The 22,500-nt window shown below is 38.6% G+C and overlaps 1 protein-coding gene across 1 annotated transcript in view; it reads left to right on the forward strand.

Moving 5' to 3' along the window:
• LOC127423845 (rasGAP-activating-like protein 1) overlaps positions 1 to 22,500 on the forward strand; it is a 49,665-nt gene that overhangs the window by 2,863 nt on the left and 24,302 nt on the right. The window contains exons 3-10 of the mRNA XM_051668478.1: positions 7,219 to 7,332; positions 9,425 to 9,486; positions 11,701 to 11,830; positions 13,253 to 13,334; positions 13,961 to 14,098; positions 15,898 to 15,989; positions 16,367 to 16,484; positions 19,583 to 19,736. Of these exons, the coding sequence (XP_051524438.1) occupies positions 7,219 to 7,332; positions 9,425 to 9,486; positions 11,701 to 11,830; positions 13,253 to 13,334; positions 13,961 to 14,098; positions 15,898 to 15,989; positions 16,367 to 16,484; positions 19,583 to 19,736 (890 nt within the window). The remainder of the gene's footprint in view (positions 1 to 7,218; positions 7,333 to 9,424; positions 9,487 to 11,700; positions 11,831 to 13,252; positions 13,335 to 13,960; positions 14,099 to 15,897; positions 15,990 to 16,366; positions 16,485 to 19,582; positions 19,737 to 22,500) is intronic.

Here is a 22,500-nt window from a genome sequence, read left to right on the forward strand (position 1 = left end):
TTAGGCTTGGTCCACAACTTCATGTTGTGCTTAACGGAAATTCCATATGGAATATGGAATCTATATTCCACGTGTGTGTGTGTGTGTGTGTGTGAGTGTGTGTGTGCGTGTGTGTGTGTGTGCATGCGTGCATGCCTCCGTTTGTGTGTGTGTGTGTGAGTGTGTGTGTGTGTGTGTGTGTGTGTGAGTGTGTGTGTATGTGTGTGTGTGTGTGTGTGTGTGCGTGCGTGCGTGCATGCCTCCGTGTGTGTGTGTGTGTGTGTGTGAGTGTGTGTGTGTGTGTGTGTGTGTGTGTGTGTGTGTGTGAGTGTGTGTGTGTGTATGTGTGTGTGTGTGCGTGCGTGCATGCCTCCGTGTGTGTGTGTGTTTGTGTGTGTGTGTGTGTGTGTGTGTGAGTGTGTGTGAGTGTGTGTGTGTGTATGTGTGTGTGTGTGCGTGCGTGCATGCCTCCGTGTGTGTGTGTGTGTGTGTGTGTGTGTGTGTGTGAGTGTGTGTGAGTGTGTGTTTACTTAGTGTAGCTACTGTATACTTAAGGGAAAACATTACCTTTGATGTTTTTATAATGTAAAATGATCCTTAAATAAAAGTAAACATTTTTGTAGTTGTACTTTAAAGAGTTTAAGTTTGAGTTAGTTTGTAGTCATTATAATTAACTGTATTAAAACAATAGAATAGCTTCTATACATACAATACTGTAGGTGTCTACACTGAAAGAAATGTTTACCTTAAAAACAATGTGCTTCATCTGGTAACAGCTACTGTAAATTAACTCGTCTGATTCAAGTCAAAACCATTATTTAATATCACTGAATCAAATTTAGCATATTCGGTCACACCAACATACAGTAACTAATTTTAAGGGTTAGATCAGCTAGCAATAGCTCCTTAAAAGTTGTCTCCATAAATGAGCTTAATCTTACAAAACTCCCATTGGTGATATCCTCATAGGTAAAAACTATCCAAATATAAAGTACATTAGTTTTGTTGATGTTTTTTAAGGGTTTAGTTTGAGTTTGTCTGTAGTCATTATAATTAGCTTTATTAAAACAACAGTAGACTATAGATGAAAACAACAGATATCTTTTGTACAGTATGTTATAATTTACTATAAATAAACGTGTGTGTTGGTTTAGTTATACTATTGGGACAAAATTGTCTCCAGACGTCCTCAAAGGTGAAAATGATACGTAAAGTAAATAAAGTTGTTTTCTATGGGCATCGTTGGTGGTTAGGGTTAGTTGGTAGTCATATAGTTTTCTTTATATAAAAATAGAAGAACTCTAATGTATGCCCTTATTTAGATTGCATTATCAATCAATCATTTACAGCTTGATCTGACAATCAATTAATCATATTGTATTATAAGTGTAGTAGTTGTGTGTGTGTGTAACAGTCAGTGCATGAGTGTGATTGCATGTTGCTTTCAGATGCTGTATTGTGATAGTCTGATGAACAGCACACCTGGTGTGGTGCATATTTAAAACGCTTTGTGTCTTTTGAAATGGAAATCATCAAGCCTCCCTTTGAGAAATTGGGTGAATTGACTGATTGTTTTCCATCATCGTCACTTATAGCCATTTAAATTGTTTTCTGTATCCAGGCAGACTGTAATTCTGTCTCAACTGAGCGCTCTCTGACGCTCATGGAAATTACTTAAATCCTTTAGATAAAAATTGTATGAAGCAACATTGATACTAAATCTTTGCAACCAAAGTGTTTTGTGAATCACTGGTTCTCAACTGGCTTTGCTTCAGGACAGATTTTACACTGGACATAAATTGGTGACGCAACAGTGTATCAAAATTGTTTATCATGCAAAATGATAAACATTGAAATGTATTAAAATAACTAAATTATTAACATGACGACTTTGTAAATACATAAACAACAGCAGAAGTGTGATTTAGCAGCCTAAAACATGGAACAAACAGTCGAAGCCACGAAGACAACATCAATATACTATTATTCTACAAACTTTGTTTAGGGTTTTTTCAAAATCCCTAAACCGAGAACAACATTTTTAACACTAACTCCTCCTAAAGCTTTCACACTACATCAACAAACTCAGCACAGACCTTCAGACTGTTCTGGAATAGTGTGCTATAAGTTTCTAAATGATTGGACTCATGTAAACAAACCCACAAAAGGCCTTTAATCTATCTATCTGTCTATCTATCTATCTATCTATCTATCTATCTATCTATCTATCTATCTATCTATCTATCTATCTGTTTGTCTGTCTGTCACACTTTCTTATCTATCTATCTATCTATCTATCTATCTATCTATCTATCTATCTATCTATCTATCTATCTATCTATCTATCTCTGTATCTATCTATCTATCTATCTATCTGTCTGTCTGTCTGTCTGTCTGTCTGTCATTTGTCTATCTATCTGTCTGTCTGTCTATCTATCTATCTATCTATCTATCTATCTATCTATCTATCTATCTATCTATCTATCTGTCTGTCTGTCTGTCTGTCATTTGTCTATCTATCTATATATCTGTCTGTTTGTCTGTCTGTCTGTCTGTCATTTGTCTATCTGTCTGTCTGTCTATCTATCTATCTATCTATCTATCTATCTATCTGTCTGTCTGTCTGTCATTTGTCTATCTATCTGTCTGTCTATCTATCTATCTATCTATCTATCTATCTATCTATCTATCTGTCTGTCTATCTGTCTGTCATTTGTCTATCTATCTATCTATATATCTGTCTGTTTGTCTGTCTGTCTGTCTGTCATTTGTCTATCTATCTATCTATCTATCTATCTATCTATCTATCTATCTATCTATCTATCTATCTATCTATCTATCTATTTATCTATCTATCTATCTATCTATCTATGTATCTATCTATATCTGTCTGTCTGTCTGTCATTTGTCTATCTATCTGTCTGTCTGTCTGTCTATCTGTATATCTGTCTGTCTGTCTGTCTGTCTGTCTGTCATTTGTCTATCTATCTATCTATCTATCTATCTATCTATCTATCTATCTTCTATCTATCTATCTATCTATCTATCTATATCTGTCTGTCTGTCTGTCATTTGTATATCTATCTGTCTGTCTGTCTGTCTGTCTATCTATATATCTGTCTATCTATCTATCTATCTGTCTGTCTTTCTGTCTGTCTGTCTATCTATATATCTGTCTGTTTGTCTGTCTGTCTGTGTCATTTGTCTATCTATCTGTCTGTCTATCTATCTGTCTGTCTGTCTATTTATCTATCTATCTATCTATCTATCTATCTATCTATCTATCTATTTATATCTGCCTGTCTGTCTGTCATTTGTCTATCTATCTGTCTGTCTGTCTGTCTATCTATATATCTGTCTGTCTGTCTGTCATTTGTCTATCTATCTATCTATCTGTCTGTCTGTCTGTCTGTCTATATATCTGTCTGTCTGTCTGTCTGTCATTTGTCTATCTATCTATCTATCTATCTATCTATCTATAAATTTATATCTGTCTGTCTGTCTGTCATTTGTCTATCTATCTGTCTGTCTGTCTGTCTATCTATATATCTGTCTGTCTGTCTGTCTGTCTGTCATTTGTCTATCTATCTATCTATCTATCTATCTATCTATCTATCTATCTATCTATCTATCTATCTATCTATCTGTCTATATATCTGTCTGTCTGTCTGTCATTTGTCTATCTATCTATCTGTCTGTCTGTCTGTCTGTCTGTCTATCTATATATCTGTCTGTCTGTCTGTCTGTCATTTGTCTATCTATCTATCTATCTATCTATCTATCTATCTATCTATCTATATCTGTCTGTCTGTCTGTCATTTGTCTATCTATCTGTCTATCTATCTATCTATCTATGTATCTATCGATCTATCTATCTATCTATCTATCTATATATCTGTCTGTCTATCTGTCTGTCTGTCTGTCATTTGTCTATCTATCTATCTATCTATCTATATATCTGTCTGTTTGTCTGTCTGTCTATCTATCTGTCTGTCTGTCTGTGTGTCATTTGTCTATCTATCTATCTGTCTGTCTGTCTGTCTGTCTGTCATTTGTCTATCTATCTGTCTATCTATCTATCTATCTATGTATCTATCGATCTATCTATCTAGCTATCTATCTATCTATATATCTGTCTGTCTATCTGTCTGTCTGTCTGTCATTTGTCTATCTATCTATCTATCTATATATCTGTCTGTTTGTCTGTCTGTCTGGCTATCTGTCTGTCTGTCTATCTATCTGTCTGTCTGTCTGTGTGTCATTTGTCTATCTATCTATCTGTCTGTCTGTCTGTCTATCTATCTATCTATCTATCTATCTATCTATCTATCTATCTGTCTGTCTGTCTGTCTGTCTGTCTGTCTGTCATTTGTCTATATATCTGTCTGTCTGTCTATCTATCTATCTATCTATCTGTCTGTCTGTCTGTCTGTCTGTCTGTCATTTGTCTATCTGTCTATCTATCTATATATCTGTCTGTTTGTCTGTCTGTCTGTCTGTCATTTGTCTATCTGTCTGTCTATCTATCTATCTATCTATCTATCTATCTATCTATCTATCTATATCTGTCTGTCATTTGTCTATCTATCTGTCTGTCTGTCTGTCTGTCTATCTGTGTATCTGTCTGTCTGTCTGTCTGTCATTTGTCTATCTATCTGTCTGTCTGTCTATCTATATATCTGTCTGTCTGTCTGTCATTTGTCTATCTATCTGTCTATCTATCTATCTATCTATCTATCTATCTATCTATCTATCTGTATGTCTGTCTGTCTGTCTGTCATTTGTCTGTCTATCTATCTATATATCTGTCTGTCTGTCTGTCATTTGTCTATCTATCTGTCTGTCTATCTATCTGTCTGTCTGTCTATCTATCTATCTATCTATCTATCTATCTATCTATTTATATCTGTCTGTCTGTCTGTCATTTGTCTATCTATCTGTCTGTCTGTCTGTCTGTCATTTGTCTATCTATCTGTCTGTCTGTCTATCTATATATCTGTCTGTCTGTCTGTCATTTGTCTATCTATCTGTCTATCTATCTATCTATCTATCTATCTATCTATCTATCTATCTATCTATCTATATCTGTCTGTCTGTCTGTCATTTGTCTATCTATCTGTCTGTCTGTCTATCTATATATCTGTCTGTCTGTCTGTCATTTGTCTATCTATCTGTCTATCTATCTATCTATCTATCTATCTATCTATCTATCTATCTATCTGTATGTCTGTCTGTCTGTCTGTCATTTGTCTGTCTATCTATCTATATATCTGTCTGTCTGTCTGTCATTTGTCTATCTATCTGTCTGTCTATCTATCTGTCTGTCTGTCTATCTATCTATCTATCTATCTATCTATCTATCTATCTATCTATCTATTTATATCTGTCTGTCTGTCTGTCATTTGTCTATCTATCTGTCTGTCTGTCTGTCTGTCTATCTATATATCTGTCTGTCTGTCTGTCATTTGTCTATCTATCTATCTATCTATCTATCTATCTATCTATCTATCTAAATCTGTCTGTCTGTCTGTCTGTCATTTGTCTATCTATCTATCTATCTATCTATCTATCTATCTATCTATATCTGTCTGTCATTTGTCTATCTATCTGTCTGTCTGTCTGTCTGTCTGTCTATCTGTGTATCTGTCTGTCTGTCTGTCTGTCATTTGTCTATCTATCTGTCTGTCTGTCTATCTATATATCTGTCTGTCTGTCTGTCATTTGTCTATCTATCTGTCTATCTATCTATCTATCTATCTATCTGTATGTCTGTCTGTCTGTCTGTCATTTGTCTGTCTATCTATCTATATATCTGTCTGTCTGTCTGTCATTTGTCTATCTATCTGTCTGTCTATCTATCTGTCTGTCTGTCTATCTATCTATCTATCTATCTATCTATCTATCTATTTATATCTGTCTGTCTGTCTGTCATTTGTCTATCTATCTGTCTGTCTGTCTGTCTGTCATTTGTCTATCTATCTGTCTGTCTGTCTATCTATATATCTGTCTGTCTGTCTGTCATTTGTCTATCTATCTGTCTATCTATCTATCTATCTATCTATCTATCTATCTATCTATCTATCTATCTATCTATATCTGTCTGTCTGTCTGTCATTTGTCTATCTATCTGTCTGTCTGTCTATCTATATATCTGTCTGTCTGTCTGTCATTTGTCTATCTATCTGATCTATCTATCTATCTATCTATCTATCTATCTATCTATCTATCTATCTATCTGTATGTCTGTCTGTCTGTCTGTCATTTGTACTGTCTATCTATCTATATATCTGTCTGTCTGTCTGTCATTTGTCTATCTATCTGTCTGTCTATCTATCTGTCTGTCTGTCTATCTATCTATCTATCTATCTATCTATCTATCTATCTATTTATATCTGTCTGTCTGTCTGTCATTTGTCTATCTATCTGTCTGTCTGTCTGTCTGTCTATCTATATATCTGTCTGTCTGTCTGTCATTTGTCTATCTATCTATCTATCTATCTATCTATCTATCTATCTAAATCTGTCTGTCTGTCTGTCTGTCATTTGTCTATCTATCTATCTGTCTGTCTGTCTGTCTATCGATCTATATATCTGTCTGTCTGTCTGTCTGTCTGTCATTTGTCTGTCTATCTATCTATCTATCTATCTATCTATCTATCTATCTATCTATATCTGTCTGTCTGTCTGTCATTTGTCTATCTATCTGTCTGTCTGTCATTTGTCTATCTATCTGTCTATCTATCTATCTATCTATCTATCTATATATCTGTCTGTCTGTCTGTCATTTGTCTATCTATCTATCTATATATCTGTCTATTTGTCTGTCTGTCTGTCTGGCTATCTGTCTGTCTGTCTATCTGTCTGTCTGTCTGTCTGTTTGTCATTTGTCTATCTATCTGTCTGTCTGTCTGTCTGTCTATCTATCTGTCTGTCTGTCTGTCTGTCTGTCTGTCATTTGTCTATCTATCTGTCTGTCTGTCTGTCTGTCTATCTATATATCTGTCTGTCTGTCTATCATAGTCTTTTAAAAGTTAATAAGTTTATTTAATTTGTTATACAATCTATGCATGATTATATGGTTAGTTGCATTTTATTATTTGCATGTAGCATTGTTTTTCCTGCTGTCTGTGACCCAATCAGAACAGACCTGGGACCAGTATGTGGGACATGACCCACCAGTTGAGAACCACTTTTGTAAACAACATGCTCACTGAATGTTTTCTGCTCTGCCTCGTCTAGAACAGCGACTATCTGGAAAAACTTGAATCCATTCTGGGGGGAGGATTACACTCTTCATCTGCCAATGGGCTTCCATACGCTCACATTCTACGTCATGGACGAAGACACTATTAGGTAACAAACATTTTTTTGTGTTTTAGATTGCTACATACAGTTCTGTTCATACACATTTTGGTTATGAATGACATTTGTATTCTAGAACCCCCTAAATTTACAGTACTCACAACTGAATTTGTCAGGTCATTTTAAATCCAGTTGCTGTGTTCCACCAGATACTCCCATCGGTTTTGTTATCTGAGCATGACACAAATACAGCACTCTACAAACATGTAAAACAAACAAAAAACATTTGAAGCTGCTGTCGATTAATTAAGATTTGAGAGTTTAACTCATGCTTGGATTGGACTAGTTCAGTCACTGCCATTTTGGTTACTGGCATTAGTCACAATTCTTCCCTGATACATACAGTATTTCAGCCGCTATTGTATAAACAGGTAAATTGGAGAGTCACATTATAGTAAATTCGGTTGTCAGTTGCAAACACTGACTCTGTGAATGGAGCCATTGTCCATCTATAAACACTACCGCTGCTTAGAACTTGACTTCTCCAGATCAGTTAAAACCTCATGCTTGTGGAAACCTCTGTGCTTGTAAAACATCTGTTGTATAGTACAGAAGGAACGGGTGTATATTCTTAAATGCGTGCGGTGATATGAGTAAATGAACAGCTGATGGGCAGGCTGTACAGTGGGTTGTTCTGGTCTTGTTTGTGTTGGCTTTCTCATCACAATGAGGTCTGATGCCACTAATGTCATGCAAGAAACTCAGTTTGTTAGTGTTGTTGTTTGTAAAAGCTGATCTGATGTCAGCACACACTAGAACATTTGCACACATGAACACACAGATGGTGTGACACGTCTTTGATTTTTACATTCTACTCTTTCTTTCACATCCATTTGCTTTCTTTATAATAGATACAGTATCTATCTATCTATCTATCTATCTATCTGTCTGTCTGTCTGTCTGTCATTTGTCTATCTATCTGTCTGGCTGTCTATCTATCTGTGTTTCTGTCTGTCTGTCTCTCTGTCTGTATGTGTTTCTGTCTGTCTGTGTTTCTGTCTGTCTCTCTGTCTATCTATCTGTGTTTCTGTCTGTCTGTCTCTCTTTCTGTCTGTATGTGTTTCTGTCTATCTGTATGTCTGTGCTTCTGTCTGTTCGTATGAGTTTCTGTCTGTCTCTCTGTCTGTGTTTTTGTCTGTCTGTCTGTCTGTCTGTCTGTGTTTCTTTATGTATGTCTGTCTATATATCTGTCTGTATGTCTGTCTGTGTTTCTGTCTGTATGTCTGTCTATCTGTCTGTCTGTGTTTCTGTCTCTCTGTCTGTGTTTATGTCTGTCTGTGTTTCTCTCTGTCTGTGTTTCTGTCTGTCTGTGTTTCTGTCTGTGTTTCTGTCTGTCTGTGTTCTGTCTGTGTTTCTGTCTGTCTGTCTGTGTTTCTGTCTGTATGTGTTCTGTCTGTCTGTCGGTCTGTGTTTCTGCCTGTCTGTCTCTCTGTTTGTCTGTGTTTCTTTCTGTCTGTCTGTCTGTCTGTGTTTCTGTCTGTCTGTCTGTCGGTCTGTGTTTCTTTCTGTCTGTCTCTCTGTCTGTGTTTCTGTCTGTCTGTCTCTCTGTCTGTCGGTCTGTGTTTCTGTGTTTCTGTCTGTCTCTCTGTCTGTCTGTGTTTCTGTCTGTCTGTCTGTCTGTCTCTCTGTCTGTGTTTCTGTCTGTTTCTCTGTCTGTGTTTCTGTCTGTCTGTGTTTCTGTCCGTCTGGCTCTCTGTCTGTCGGTCTGTGTTTCGGTCTGTCTGTCTCACTGTCTGTCTGTGTTTCTGTCTGTCTGTCTGTCTGTTTCTCTGTCTGTGTTTCTGTCTGTCTGTGTTTCTGTCCGTCTGTCTCTCTGTCTCTCGGTCTGTGTTTTGGTCTGTCTGTCTCGCTGTCTGTCTGTGTTTCTGTCTGTCTATTTCTCTGTCTGTGTTTCTTTCTGTCTGTCTCTCTGTCTGTGTTTCTGTCTGTCTGTCTCTGTCTGTCAGTCTGTGTTTCTGTCTGTCTGTCTGTCTGTTTCTCTGTCTGTGTTTCTGTCTGTCTGTCTCTCTGTCTGTGTTTCTGTCTGTCTGTGTTTCTGAACTTTGAACATGAACACTCATCTCATGTTTCCTGCATGTCACAGTCATGATGATGTCATAGGAAAAATCTCCCTGAGTAAAGACGTGATCGCTGCTCAACCCAAAGGTAAGCATGTGTTCTTTCAATCTAAAGTTAGATGTTGTTTTGCTGCATGGAGAAGGTTAAAAAGATGAATGCCAACTGGAGTAAATGTCCCCAAACTCTTTTTGTGACATTTGAAGCACTTTATTAACGACAAAACCTCAAATAATGTGAAAATTTGAGTTTCCATTCTATTTAACATTGTTGGATTTGATAAATTACAGTTAATTGTGATGTTGGGGAAGAACTGGTGATGACACTAGTAAAAGGTTATTTGAGTCGATGATATTGTTTTCTTGTATGAGAACATTAATTGACAAAAATACCCAAACCATTTCTGAGTTGCACTTCCCCTTCCTTTATAAAAAAAATCATATTGAATTCTCCAAAGAAACATACAAGATATTCTTTGTGGCTCACCGTTGTGTTAAGGAAGCTGCTTTTAGTTTTAGTTACAAGTTACTCATAACTTACATAAATTTATACTTCAGTCAAACTTTTTATAGTAGCTTATCTACTTCTGTAGTCCACGCCAGTTCAAGGGCACACGCCTAATTCTAAGAATTTAAATGTACATTTCTCAACCTTTTACTCAATCCTTTCATTCATATTGTTATTCTGATAATATAAATTGTAATTAATAATTTTATTAATATATATATATATATATATATATATATATATATATATATATATATATATATATATATATATATAAAGCAAAATAAGCACATTTTCATTAGTAGACTCACTGTGTACCATCTGAAGAATGTCAGAATGTGGCATCCAAGGAATATTAGAAAATAATGACATAAAAAACGCCATGTTATGCCTCAATTTACTTTACATTTAAAAACATAAATCATATATTCAAGTAACCTTGGGAACAGAAGTAATTGTTTCCTATGATGTGCATAAGCTAGAAACAGAGACATGTGTTAACATTCAAAACTACAGAAACTGAAATGATTCAAAATACCCTTCTACTAAATAATAACATATCAACTGTGAAAATTAGCAATACACACAGGGAGCTGATGGATGATTACTTAAATAAATGTATTTCCTAGCTAGAGCACTGCTCAGCTGATATGGAGGAGTTCTTAGTTATTATGGGCACACATGATGGATTAGGGATCACGTCAACCCACAAAAGGCTCTCACATCTTCCCAGCATGCACTGGTCCGGCATGAATCACAAGTGACTCACCTCTCGCCCACGAGATCATGGGAAGAGTTTTGCTCAGTTAAAGTCTCAGATTTGAGAGTTATTGATTTGGAGTGGTGGTGGCGTAGTGGGCTAAAGCACATAACTGGTAATCAGAAGGTTGCTGATTCAATCCCCACAGCCATCACCAATGTGTCCTTCAGCAAGGCACTTAACTCCAGGTTGCTCCAGGGGGATTGTCCCTGTAATAAGTAAGTCACTTTGGATAAAAGCATCTGCCAAATGCATAAATGTTATTGTGAATGTAAACCCAAATTCTGCTGTACCTGTTCTGAAGGCTGGCTATGTAAACTTAAGAATGGCATACTACATGTACAATTTTCTGCTTGTATACCGTGCACAGTATGTGAATTTTCTATATGCATAGAATACACGGACAAAATGCGAAATAACCACTGAGCTCAGAATAGAATTTTAGCGTGCTGCTCATTGCATACTGTTTTTTAAAAGTAGCATGTGAAACAGTATGCGGTGCTAAACATTTTAAACAGTAGTATGCTACTTTGTTCTCATTTGACCTTGTTAAGCATTTAATTCAGTGACTATTGTCCAGTTATTTCAGAAATAAATGCAGTTAAATTGCATGTCTAATGTAATTATATCTAAATGACTGTAAATGACAGTCTGATGAAATTATGAGTCAAGAAAGATGCTGAAAATCATGATTGATATTGTTTCTGGTCTATTCGTCACACTGGAAATGCATTATGGAATGCAGTTTTCCACGCAGTGTGCTCTGTTGCATTTTGCACATTTTATCAAACGTAGTAGGTCATAAGGGTTTTCCATGCATACAAAAAAGTGTATACTGTTCACAGTAGAAATACTGCATAGTTGAGAAATAGAACAGAGTAGTATAGTAGTATGCTGTTCCAAACCTACTCCATGACTCGTGCATGTTTAAAATGTACTCTGTAACTGTGAACCTCACATGAGACGTTTAGAATGGCACATTTGTTAAATGTTCATCACAGAATGAAACAGAACGTGTCGTGTGTGTTCTCTTGTAGGTTTAGATAACTGGTTAAATCTGACTCGTGTGGATCCAGATGAAGAGATTCAGGGTGAGATTCATTTGGCTCTGGATCTCCACAGGGACACTCAGAGGACCTGCCTACACTGTCACATCATTGAAGCCCGGTAAGAACCAGAGATATTCTGATCGACACTTTCAAACGTAGAGGTACCAGAAATAAATGTTCAGACTAGACTGATGCCGTAATAGATCTTTAAGTTCCTCCGATGTCATAAGAGATCTTTAAGTTCCTATGATGTCATAAGAGATCTTTAAGTTCCTACGATATCATAAGAGATCTTTAAGTTCCTACGATATCATAAGAGTTCTTTAAGTTCCTACGATGACATAAGAGATCTATAAGTTCCTACGGTGTCATAAGGGATTTTTAAGTTCCTACGATGTCATAAGAGATCTTTAAGTTCCTAAGATGACATAAGAGATCTTTAAATTCCTACGATGTCATAAGAGATCTATAAGTTCCTACGATGTCATAAGAGATCTATAAGTTCCTACGATGTCATAAGAGATTTTTAAGTTCCTACGATGTCATAAGAGATCTTTAAGTTCCTAAGATGACATAAGAGATCTTTAAATTCCTACGATGTCATAAGAGATCTTTAAATTCCTACGATATCATAAGAGATCTTTAAGTTCCTAAGATGACATAAGAGATCTTTAAATTCCTACGATGTCATAAGAGATTTTTAAATTCCTACGATATCATAAGAGTTCTTTAAGTTCCTACGATGTCATAAGAGATTTTTAAGTTCCTACGATGTCATAAGAGATCTTTAAGTTCCTACGATATCATAAGAGATCTTTAAGTTCCTACGATGTCATAAGAGATCTTTAAGTTCCTACGATATCATAAGAGTTCTTTAAGTTCCTACGATGTCATAAGAGATTTTTAAGTTCCTACGATGTCATAAGAGATCTTTAAGTTCCTAAGATGACATAAGAGATCTTTAAATTCCTACGATGTCATAAGAGATCTAAAAGTTCCTACGATATCATAAGAGTTCTTTAAGTTCCTACGATGTCATAAGAGATTTTTAAGTTCCTACAATGACATAAGAGATCTTTAAGTTCCTACAATGTCAAAAGAGATCTTTAAGTTCCTATGATGCCATAAAATTCCTTATAAATAAGTTCCTACCAGTCATGGCTTGGCTGATTAGCATGGCCCTGTTTGGCCCAGTTTGTAGATGCTGTAATTGTGTAGTCTGATATTACATAATGAGTTTGAGAGGTGTTTGAGTTGCGTGTGTTTGTGTGTGTGCATGCGTGTGCGTGCGTGCGTGCGTGCGTGTGTGTGTGTGTGTGTGTGTGTGTGTAAAAGTGCTCTCATCAGAGCAAAATGACACTCAACACTCCAACAGCTCTGTAATCAGCAGGATGATATTACAGAGAGCTGTGATGAAATGTGATCAGTCAAGTGATGCCAATGACTTAACATCCATCACATTAATGCTGCAATTCATGTGAGTCTCTGAACTGTGAATGATCGTTTAGTTGAAAGTGTTGGGTGTTTTCATTCGTTACAGAGATTTGGCTCCACGTGATATCTCTGGTACCTCCGATCCTTTCACCAGAATTATCTACAACAACATCAGCGCTGATACATCGGTGAGAGAATGTGTCTTCATCCGTTGTCATGACTCTCAGCACATGTCTTGTTTTCTGCCGGCTGTGCATGAGAATCAACACATGTGACACTGTGTTTGCAGTGTAAAGTCGACTTTAGTTAAATAGGAGCAAATAAGACAAGACAAATCATTATAACCAAATACTACAATGACAACAGTTCCATTTTGTGACACATGACACTCAGTAAATAAGACACCCTATGTACACCATACATTACATTGCCTTACTTGACAAATTATAGTGTCAAAGCGGCTCACAAACTTCGACACGAAAGCCAGAAATAAACACATGACACTTTAAACTTCAATAAACCCTTTGTAAGCAGTCAGCAAATTCAAAAACTTTAGCAAATGAAGCACTTACCAATGATTATTTGAAGCCAAAATCAGCCCATCTTTCCTGTTTACATCTACAACATCTACATCTCGAGTTGTTCACTTTCAAATTATAGACATCACCTAATGCTTGCGGAACCACTAAAAAGCCTCGGCAATGACATATACTGTATAGAATACAGAGAAATCTTTGCTGGCTCTGAGATTTCACTACTCTCTTCATGTCATAATATCAGGCTGTTGAGTTTTATCACTGTGTGTTTGTGTCAGATCATAAAGAAGACACGGTTCCCACACTGGGACGAGACTCTGGAGTTGTGTTTGGATAATGTAGAGAATGATGGAGGAACCATCATGGTGGAGGTCTGGGACTGGGACATGGTGGGCAAGAATGACTTTCTGGGGAAGGTGAGATGACTCACTCGAGTCAATTGTAAAACATATGTTTTGCCTGATGTTCACTCAATCTGTGAAATGGCAATGTCACTTTGTAACAATTAATGTGACTGTTCCTGTAAGGAAATAGTTCACCCAAAAATGAAAATTCTGTCATTCTGTACTCTCCCTCAGTTTCAAACCTGTATGACTTTCTTCCTTGGAACACAAAAGGAGATGTTAGGCTGAATGTTCAGTCATACACTATATTGCCAAAAGTATTCGCTCATCTGCCTTTAGACGCATATGAACTTAAGTGACATCCCATTCTTAATCCATAGAGTTTAATATGACGTCGGCCCACCCTTTGCAGCTATAACAGCTTCAACTCATCTGGGAAGACTTTCCACAAGGTTTAGGAGTGTGTTTATGGGAATTTTTGACCATTCTTCCAGAAGCGCATTTGTGAGGTCAGACACTGATGTTGGACGAGAAGGCCTGGCTCGCAGTCTTCGCTCTAATTCATCCCAAAGGTGCTCTATCGGGTTGAGGTCAGGACTCTGTGCAGGCCAGTCAAGTTCTTCCACACCAAACTCACTCATCCATGTCTTTATGGACCTTGCTTTGTGCACTGGTGCGCAGTCATGTTGGAACAGGAAGGGGCCATCCCCAAACTGTTCCCACAAAGTTGGGAGCATGGAATTGTCCAAAATCTCTTGGTATGCTGAAGCATTCAGAGTTCCTTTCACTGGAACTAAGGGGCCAAGCCCAGCTCCTGAAAAACAACCCCACACCATAATCCACCGTCCACCAAACTTCACAGTTGGCACAATGCAGTCAGAGAAGTACCGTTCTCCTGGCAATCGCCAAACCCAGACTCGTCCATCAGATTGCCAGATGGAGAAGCGTGATTCGTCACTCCAGAGAACACGTCTCCACTGCTCTAGAGTCCAGTGGCAGCGTGCTTTACACCACTGCATCCGACGCTTTGCATTGCACTTGGTGATGTATGGCTTGGATGCAGCTGCTCGGCCATGGAAACCCATTCCATGAAGCTCTCTACGCACTGTTCTTGAGCTAATCTGAAGGCCACATGAACTTTGGAGGTCTGGAGCGATTGACTCTGCAGAAAGTTGGCGACCTCTGCGCACTATGCGCCTCAGCATCCGCTGACCCCGCTCTGTCATTTTACGTGGCCTACCACTTCGTGGCTGAGTTGCTGTCATTCCCAATCGCTTCCACTTTGTTATAATACCACTGACAGTTGACTGTGGAATATTTAGTAGCGAGGAAATTTCACGACTGGACTTGTTGCACAGGTGGCATCCTATCACAGTACCACGCTGGAATTCACTGAGATCCTGAGAGCGGCCCATTCTTTCACAAATGTTTGTAGAAGCAGTCTGCATGCCTATACACCATTATATTTTATACACCTGTGGCCATGGAAGTGATTGGAACACCTGAATTCAATTATTTGGATGGGTGAGCGAATACTTTTGGCAATATAGTGTATCTCTAACAGCTCCAGATGTCCATTTATTTATTTATTTGGAAAGTAATTTTGTAATAAGCTGGGTAATATACAGTCAGCTGGTCGTTATCACAAAATAAACCCTTTCAGGGTGATACAAGATTTTATTCACTTTAATCGATTTTATTTGCATTGGATAAAAGCGCCTGCTATATGACTTAATGTAAATACAAGAGCCCCTCGTTTCACGTTTGGGGTCACCAGTATCGAGTGTAATCTGATTTCAAAGTAATTAGTCACTGTAATCTAATTGCTGAAATCCTACATGCTGAACATATGTGTTTAATCGTTTGTTTAGGTGGAAATCCCTCTGTCGTGTCTGCACAGAACTCCAGTACTTCAGGGCTGGTTTCGTCTTATGCCACTGGGAAACACAGAAGATGACGCTGGGTGTGTGTTTATATAATTAGTTATAATTTGGGGTCAAATTTGTCCCCAAAAGTGAGCTAAATCTGACAAAACCTCTCTTTGGGGACATTTTGGGATGTTTTATTTGGAAAATCAATCCATACATAAATTATTATTATTATTATTATTATTATTATTATTATTTACATTCCTAAAATGCTAAAAGGTTTTTTTCAGGGTTAGGCTGCGGTTTAGGGTTAGTCTACAGCAATTTGAATTAGCTTTATATAAAAACATTAGAAGTCGATCATATGTCCCCGTTTAGATAGCTAAGTAAACAACCGTCCTGCTCCGTTTGTGCTACAGACATGAATGATACTGTACCTGAATTCATGCTTCTCTGTCTGTCTGTCTCTCAGGGGTAAACTGGGTGCTTTGCGTCTGAAGGTTCGTCTGGTAGAGGAGAGAATTCTTCCGTCTGTATACTATCAGCCTCTGATCGATCTGCTCATGGAGACGGTCATCTCTCCATCCGAGGTGACGTCACTGATCACACACGTACCTGCGCAGATCTCATCAAGTGTCACTTTTATTTGATTGTTTTTAGTACAACAAACGAGCTGGTTACTTAAATTGGTTATCACACAGTGTTGTGCGCCATTCAGAATTGAATTGAGAATGCTTTTGAAATTGAATTTGAACTGAGGTAGCAAACCAGATGCAGAATTGCAAGGCAAGGAAGTGGAATTAAACTTTTTAATAATATTGAATTTTTCAGGACCCATAAACATGTTATTATACAGTACACACAACATATGACATATTTCCAGAAACATTAGATGAAAATCAATGTTTTAAATGCACCTATAGAAATTTGCAGCTCATTTATACTGTATATATTTTATTTAGGGCTGTCAATCAAGTACTTATATCATGTGCTGATTAATTAATCCAATTAATTGTAATTAATCACCTATCAATATTTACTGAGAAAGGCCCCCAAATAGAGATAATGTACTGTAGTATATAATAATTCAAATGACTATAAATATAATATATAATATTATTATTAATATTAAACGACATCATACTGTGGCAGCAGACAAGTGAATGGTTTAGACGAAATAAAAAGTGGCTTAAATGTCAAAATAGTGTTTGTTTTATTTCTATATCATTGAACATAATCCTGTTATTGCCATATTTGTCTCTGCACTATTTGAATTGTTGTTCTATGTACCCGTGCATCAGACAGACACTTTTGGAGCATCTCACTTTGGTTGTATCGCATCTCACTAGTTTTTAGCATCTCTAGTCATAAGCGCTGGGTTTTTAGCATGCTGTGTCAAGTTAAACGTAGTTTGATACTTAGAAAAGCACGTCTCGAGACCCCTGAATTCTGTTGTGCTCAGTTTAGCTGTCTTTGAGCGTATAAGCACATCTGTGGAAGATTGAGCTGCCTGCTTGTTGGTTGATGCGTGCATGGCCGTATGCAGGGTTTAAAAAATACCGAGGTCCAAAAACTAAGTTTGCTAGCGGGGTTGGGGGGGGCAAAAAATACTGATTTCCCTGATCGACATATGTGCATTTTAAGAGATTGGATAATAATAGCTTTAAAACCATGCAGTAGCATAAATGATCTGTCAAGCAGTAATACATTCACCAAACTTTGTTTTAGGGTACTTATAGTTATGTTTGAAGCACTTATTCTTGAGAAGGCAGTACTTGTCTTCATCTGTAAGTGGCTTATTTGTAAACTGGGCTGGATCAGATTTGTGTAGAAATGTGTCTCTTTCACTGACATGAGCTCTATCACCTCTCATCTCAACCTGGTCTACTCCAGTATTGCTCTGCTTGTGTGGTCTCTCTGAGTCTTTTCCTTTTGTGTCTCCTGTGCTCTTTCTCTCAGCCTCTTTTTCCGTATCTCTCTGCTCTCCATAACCTGCTCCCTGTTTCCCATCTCTTCTGTTCTCTCTGCCTTCAACATTACAATCTTTCTGTTCGTTTCTCTCTCCGTCCTCTTCAACTCTTTCTTCTCTCTCTCCCTCTGTATTCACTGCCTGTCCCTTTCTTTGTGACTCCTCACTTGTGTCTCCTGCCAAAGTGTAGTAAAAATAATTTAGTAAAATTAATATCACCTTTATTTAATCTTTGTGTTTGAGTTTGCATCATTTTGGATTTGAATGATAAAAATGTGTCTCAAGCAGTACATAAATGTAGGAAAAATGTGTTTTATACAAAGTGATATCTATACAATAGTATTATACTGTATTATGACACTATACTTTTGAAATTAATTTGAACCTATAGGCTTCACTGTAATTACCAAAGAACATATATCTCTGTGGTAATTAGGCCTACATTGTTTGAATGAGATCAGGTCAGTTTTTGTTTGTGTTAAACAGCACAGTAACATAATGCTAATCATATTCTGGGCACAGTGGGTAGTACCTGCTCTTCCTCTTTCATCTCCATCATCTTCTCTTTTTCTTTTTCTCTCAGTCTCATCTTGTCCCCTGTTGCTTCCCTTCCCAAAGCTGAGCTTTAATTCATGCAGTCTTTTCATTTTCGTCTGTGTCAGTAAAGAAAGTAAACACAGGGTAAATTGATATTTATTTGCAAATATTACCGGCCTCTGCTAGGATAATCTTGCAATGAAAATAAAAATATATAGTGGTACCTCATCATTTTAACATGCATTTCAACCCTACACAAACTGATATGAAAGAAAAGCATATCATTATCTGTCCGTCATTGGACGGATGGAATTAATGTTAGCTGGCAGCTAGCTAGTTAATTCACTCATGATGGACGGCCATTGTTTAATGAAGTGTGACCGCGCACAGGAGCTGTCAGATGATGTCTGACTGGGTGGGGATGAATCATGGCAATGAACTACAAGCAGACGACTAGTAAAATTCTCTAGTTACCTCATAACGCTTCAGTGGATTAAGGTACCTTCCCTGCCCGGTTTGTTGACATAGTCCAGCACAATGGAGCGCAAAGCCCGCCCCCCAGCCGATTTCATTGGTCAACTCAAGCAAGCAGTCACCTGAGATGGTCGGTTATCTTTGCGGCACCAAAGAGTTATTATTAGGCAATTATTTTATTGCTTTTAATATACACCTCGGAAGAAAATACCGAGGTCCGGACCTCGATGACCTCAATGGTGGATACGGCCATGGTTGCGTGTACAGCTGGAGTTGCACCAACTGCCCCCTACTGCATTAAAATTGTATTGCTCTGATGGTAAGACTTATGTACAGAAGGGGCATGATTTACAGTGTTAATTTTTTATGTGATATTTTTCATATTGTAGTAAATTAACATGTTAAATTGACAGCCCTACTTTTATTATATTTAAAATTAATTTATAACATGTTGAAAGAGCACTTAATTTCCCTGAATTTTTACCACAAAGCCTTGAAAATTGAGCCAAACAACATGAAGCAGCTTACGAGACGAAAGCACATTTGAAGGGATCTGTCTCCTCTTGTTAAACCAACAAAATTCAATAAATTCCTCTTCCTTTATTTCCAATTCAAATTTAGCATCCTGTGGCCAATTCAAATAAAATTCAAACTCATGAATTGAAAGCCAGGCGATTCTTAAATTGTGAATTTGGTCCCTGTTAACAGGTCAATGACCCGACACCTTTGACCCTGCTGGAAGAGGTCACCACAGTAGAGAGTCGTCAGGACGTCGCCATGACGCTGGTGAAGATTTATCTCGGCCAGGGTTTGGTTGTGCCATTTCTGGACCTCCTGAACACTAGAGAAGTCCACAACACCAGTACGTGAGCATGTGTGTGTACAGTTTTGGCTATACGTGAGGGCCAAATGTTTGAAAATGTCCTCATTAATATAGTGAAGCATGACAAAAACCAACTAATGTGGAGATTTTCAGCACTCATAACTAGTTAAAAAGGCTCATAAAATCAGCCAAATCATGTTCTGCTTTAAATAACTGCGTCGGCACGGATTTCGAACAGCGCTGCCGAGTATTCACTTAGCGAATCTCCGCTCTCTTCCTAACGAAATGGACAAACTACATCTCCTCACCCACACAAACAAAGACTTTTCAACCTCTGCTGCCTTGTGCTTCACAGAAACCTGGCTGAGTGAAGCCATTCCGGACAGCGCATTATATCTGCCGGGCTTCCAGCTGTTCGGAGCGGATCGCATCGTGGAGTTAACGGGGAAAACAAGAGGCGGTGGAACATGCTTTTACATCAATGAAAGTTGGTGTACAGATGTAACAACGTTAAAGAGGAGTGTTAAGAGCGCTCTTTATTAACTGTAAGCCTTTCTACTCGCCACAGGAGTTTTCCTAGTTTATTCTGGTGAGTGTGTATATCGCGCCAAACGCGTGTTTGAACACAGCACTGCAACAGGTGGCTGATCAAATCATTTTCACAGACACGGAACAACAATACCCGGACTCAGTTATTCTTGGGGATTTTAACAAAGCAAATCTCACACGTGAACTGCCCAAATACAAACAGCACATTACATGCCCCACCAGAGACAGAAATATGCTGGATCATTATTACACAACAATAAAGGATGTTCCTAGAGCAGCTTTGGGACTCTCTGATCACTGTCTGGTTCATCTTCTTCCAACATACAGGCAGAAATTAAAATCAACCAAGCCAGTAGTAAAGACTGTAAAGAGATGGACCAATGAAGCAGAGCTGGAACTACAAGCCTGCTTTGACTGCACTGATTGGAGTGTTTTTGAGGCTGCAGACACCAATCTGGATGAGCTCACAGGTACTGTTACATCATATATCAGTTTCTGTGAGGATATGTGCAATCCAACTAGGACTTATTTAACATTTAACAACGACAAACCATGGTTTACAGCAGAGCTCAGGCAGCTTCGTCAGGCAAAAGAGGATGATTACAGGGGTGGGGATAAAGTCTTGTACAATCAGGCCAGGAACACACTGAATAAGGAAATCAGAGTGGCTAAAAGAAGATACTCTGAGAAGCTGAAAAACAAGTTTTCAGCTAACGACCCTGCATCAGTGTGGAGTGGCATGAAACAACTCACAAATTAAAGGACTCCTACCCCCAACCCTGTGGTGGACCAACAACTGGCTGATGACCTGAATGTGTTCTACTGCAGATTTGAAAGCCCCAATCTTACACCCCACACCCACTCTGACCTTCACGTCACACAAACACCAACACCTCCTGCAACCCCCCTCCTCCCCCCTCCTGCTACTCAACCTGCATTTAAGATCTGTGAAGATGATGTGAGCCACGTCTTTCGGAAACAAAAGATGAGGAAGGCTTCAAGCCCAGATGGCGTTTCACCAGCGTGTCTTCGATCCTGTGCTAACCAGCTGGCCCCCGTCTTCACACAGATCTTCAATAGATCACTGGAGCAGTGTGAAGTCCCATGCTGTTTCAAACACTCAATCATTATTCCCGTCCCAAAGAAACCAAAAATCACAGGAATTAATGACTACAGACCTGTCGCTGTGACGTCTGTGGTCATGAAATCATTTGAGAGACTGGTGTTGGCCCACCTGAAGAACATCACTGGACCCTTTCTAGATCCCCTTCAACTTGCTTATCAAGCAAACAGGTATATGGATGATGCAGTCAACATGGGATTGCATCATATCCTGCAACATCTGGACAGACCAGGGACATATGCAAGGATCCTTTTTGTGGACTTCAGTTCAGCTTTCAACACCATCATCCCAGATATTCTCCGGACTAAATTACACCAACTCTCTGTTCCCACGTCTATCTGTCAGTGGATTACCAGAATTCTGACGGACAGGCAGCAGCTTCTGAGACAGGGGAAACTCACTTCTAGCACCTGTACAATCAGCACTGGTGCCCCCCAGGGATGTGTGCTCTCCCCACTACTCTTCTCCCTCTATACCAATGACTGCATCGCCAAGGACCCCTCTGTCAAGCTCCTGAAGTTTGCATACAACACCACTGTCATCGGCCTCATCCGTGATGACGATGAGTCTGCATACAGAAGGGAGGTTAAACAGCTGGCTGTCTGGTGCAGTCAAAACAACCTTGAGCTGAACACGCTCAAAACGGTGGAGATCATTGTGGACTTTAGGAGATACACCCCAACACTGATCCCCCTCACCATTCTAAACAGCACTGTGGCAGCAGTGGAGTCATTCAGGTTCCTGGGCACTACCATCTCACAGGACCTGAAGTGGGAGACCCACATTGACTCCATTGTGAAAAAGGGCCAGCAGAGGTTGTACTTCCTTCGCCAGTTGAGGAAGTTCAACCTGCCACAGGTGCTGCTGATACAGTTCTACTCAGCAGTCATTGAGTCTGTCCTCTGCACTTCAATAACTGTCTGGTTTGGTTCAGCTATGAAATCAGACATCAGAAGACTACAAAGGACAGTTCGGACTGCTGAGAGGATTATTGGTTGCCCCCTGCCCCCCCTTCAAGAACAAGACACTTCCAGAGTGAGGAAAAAGTCTGGAAAAATCACTCTGGACCCCACTCACCCTGCCCACTACCTTTCTGAACTGTTGTCTTCTGGCCGACGCTTCAGAGCTCTG

This window comes from Myxocyprinus asiaticus, chromosome 33 (assembly GCF_019703515.2).
Source record: "Myxocyprinus asiaticus isolate MX2 ecotype Aquarium Trade chromosome 33, UBuf_Myxa_2, whole genome shotgun sequence".
NCBI classification, from domain to species: Eukaryota; Metazoa; Chordata; class Actinopteri; order Cypriniformes; family Catostomidae; genus Myxocyprinus; species Myxocyprinus asiaticus.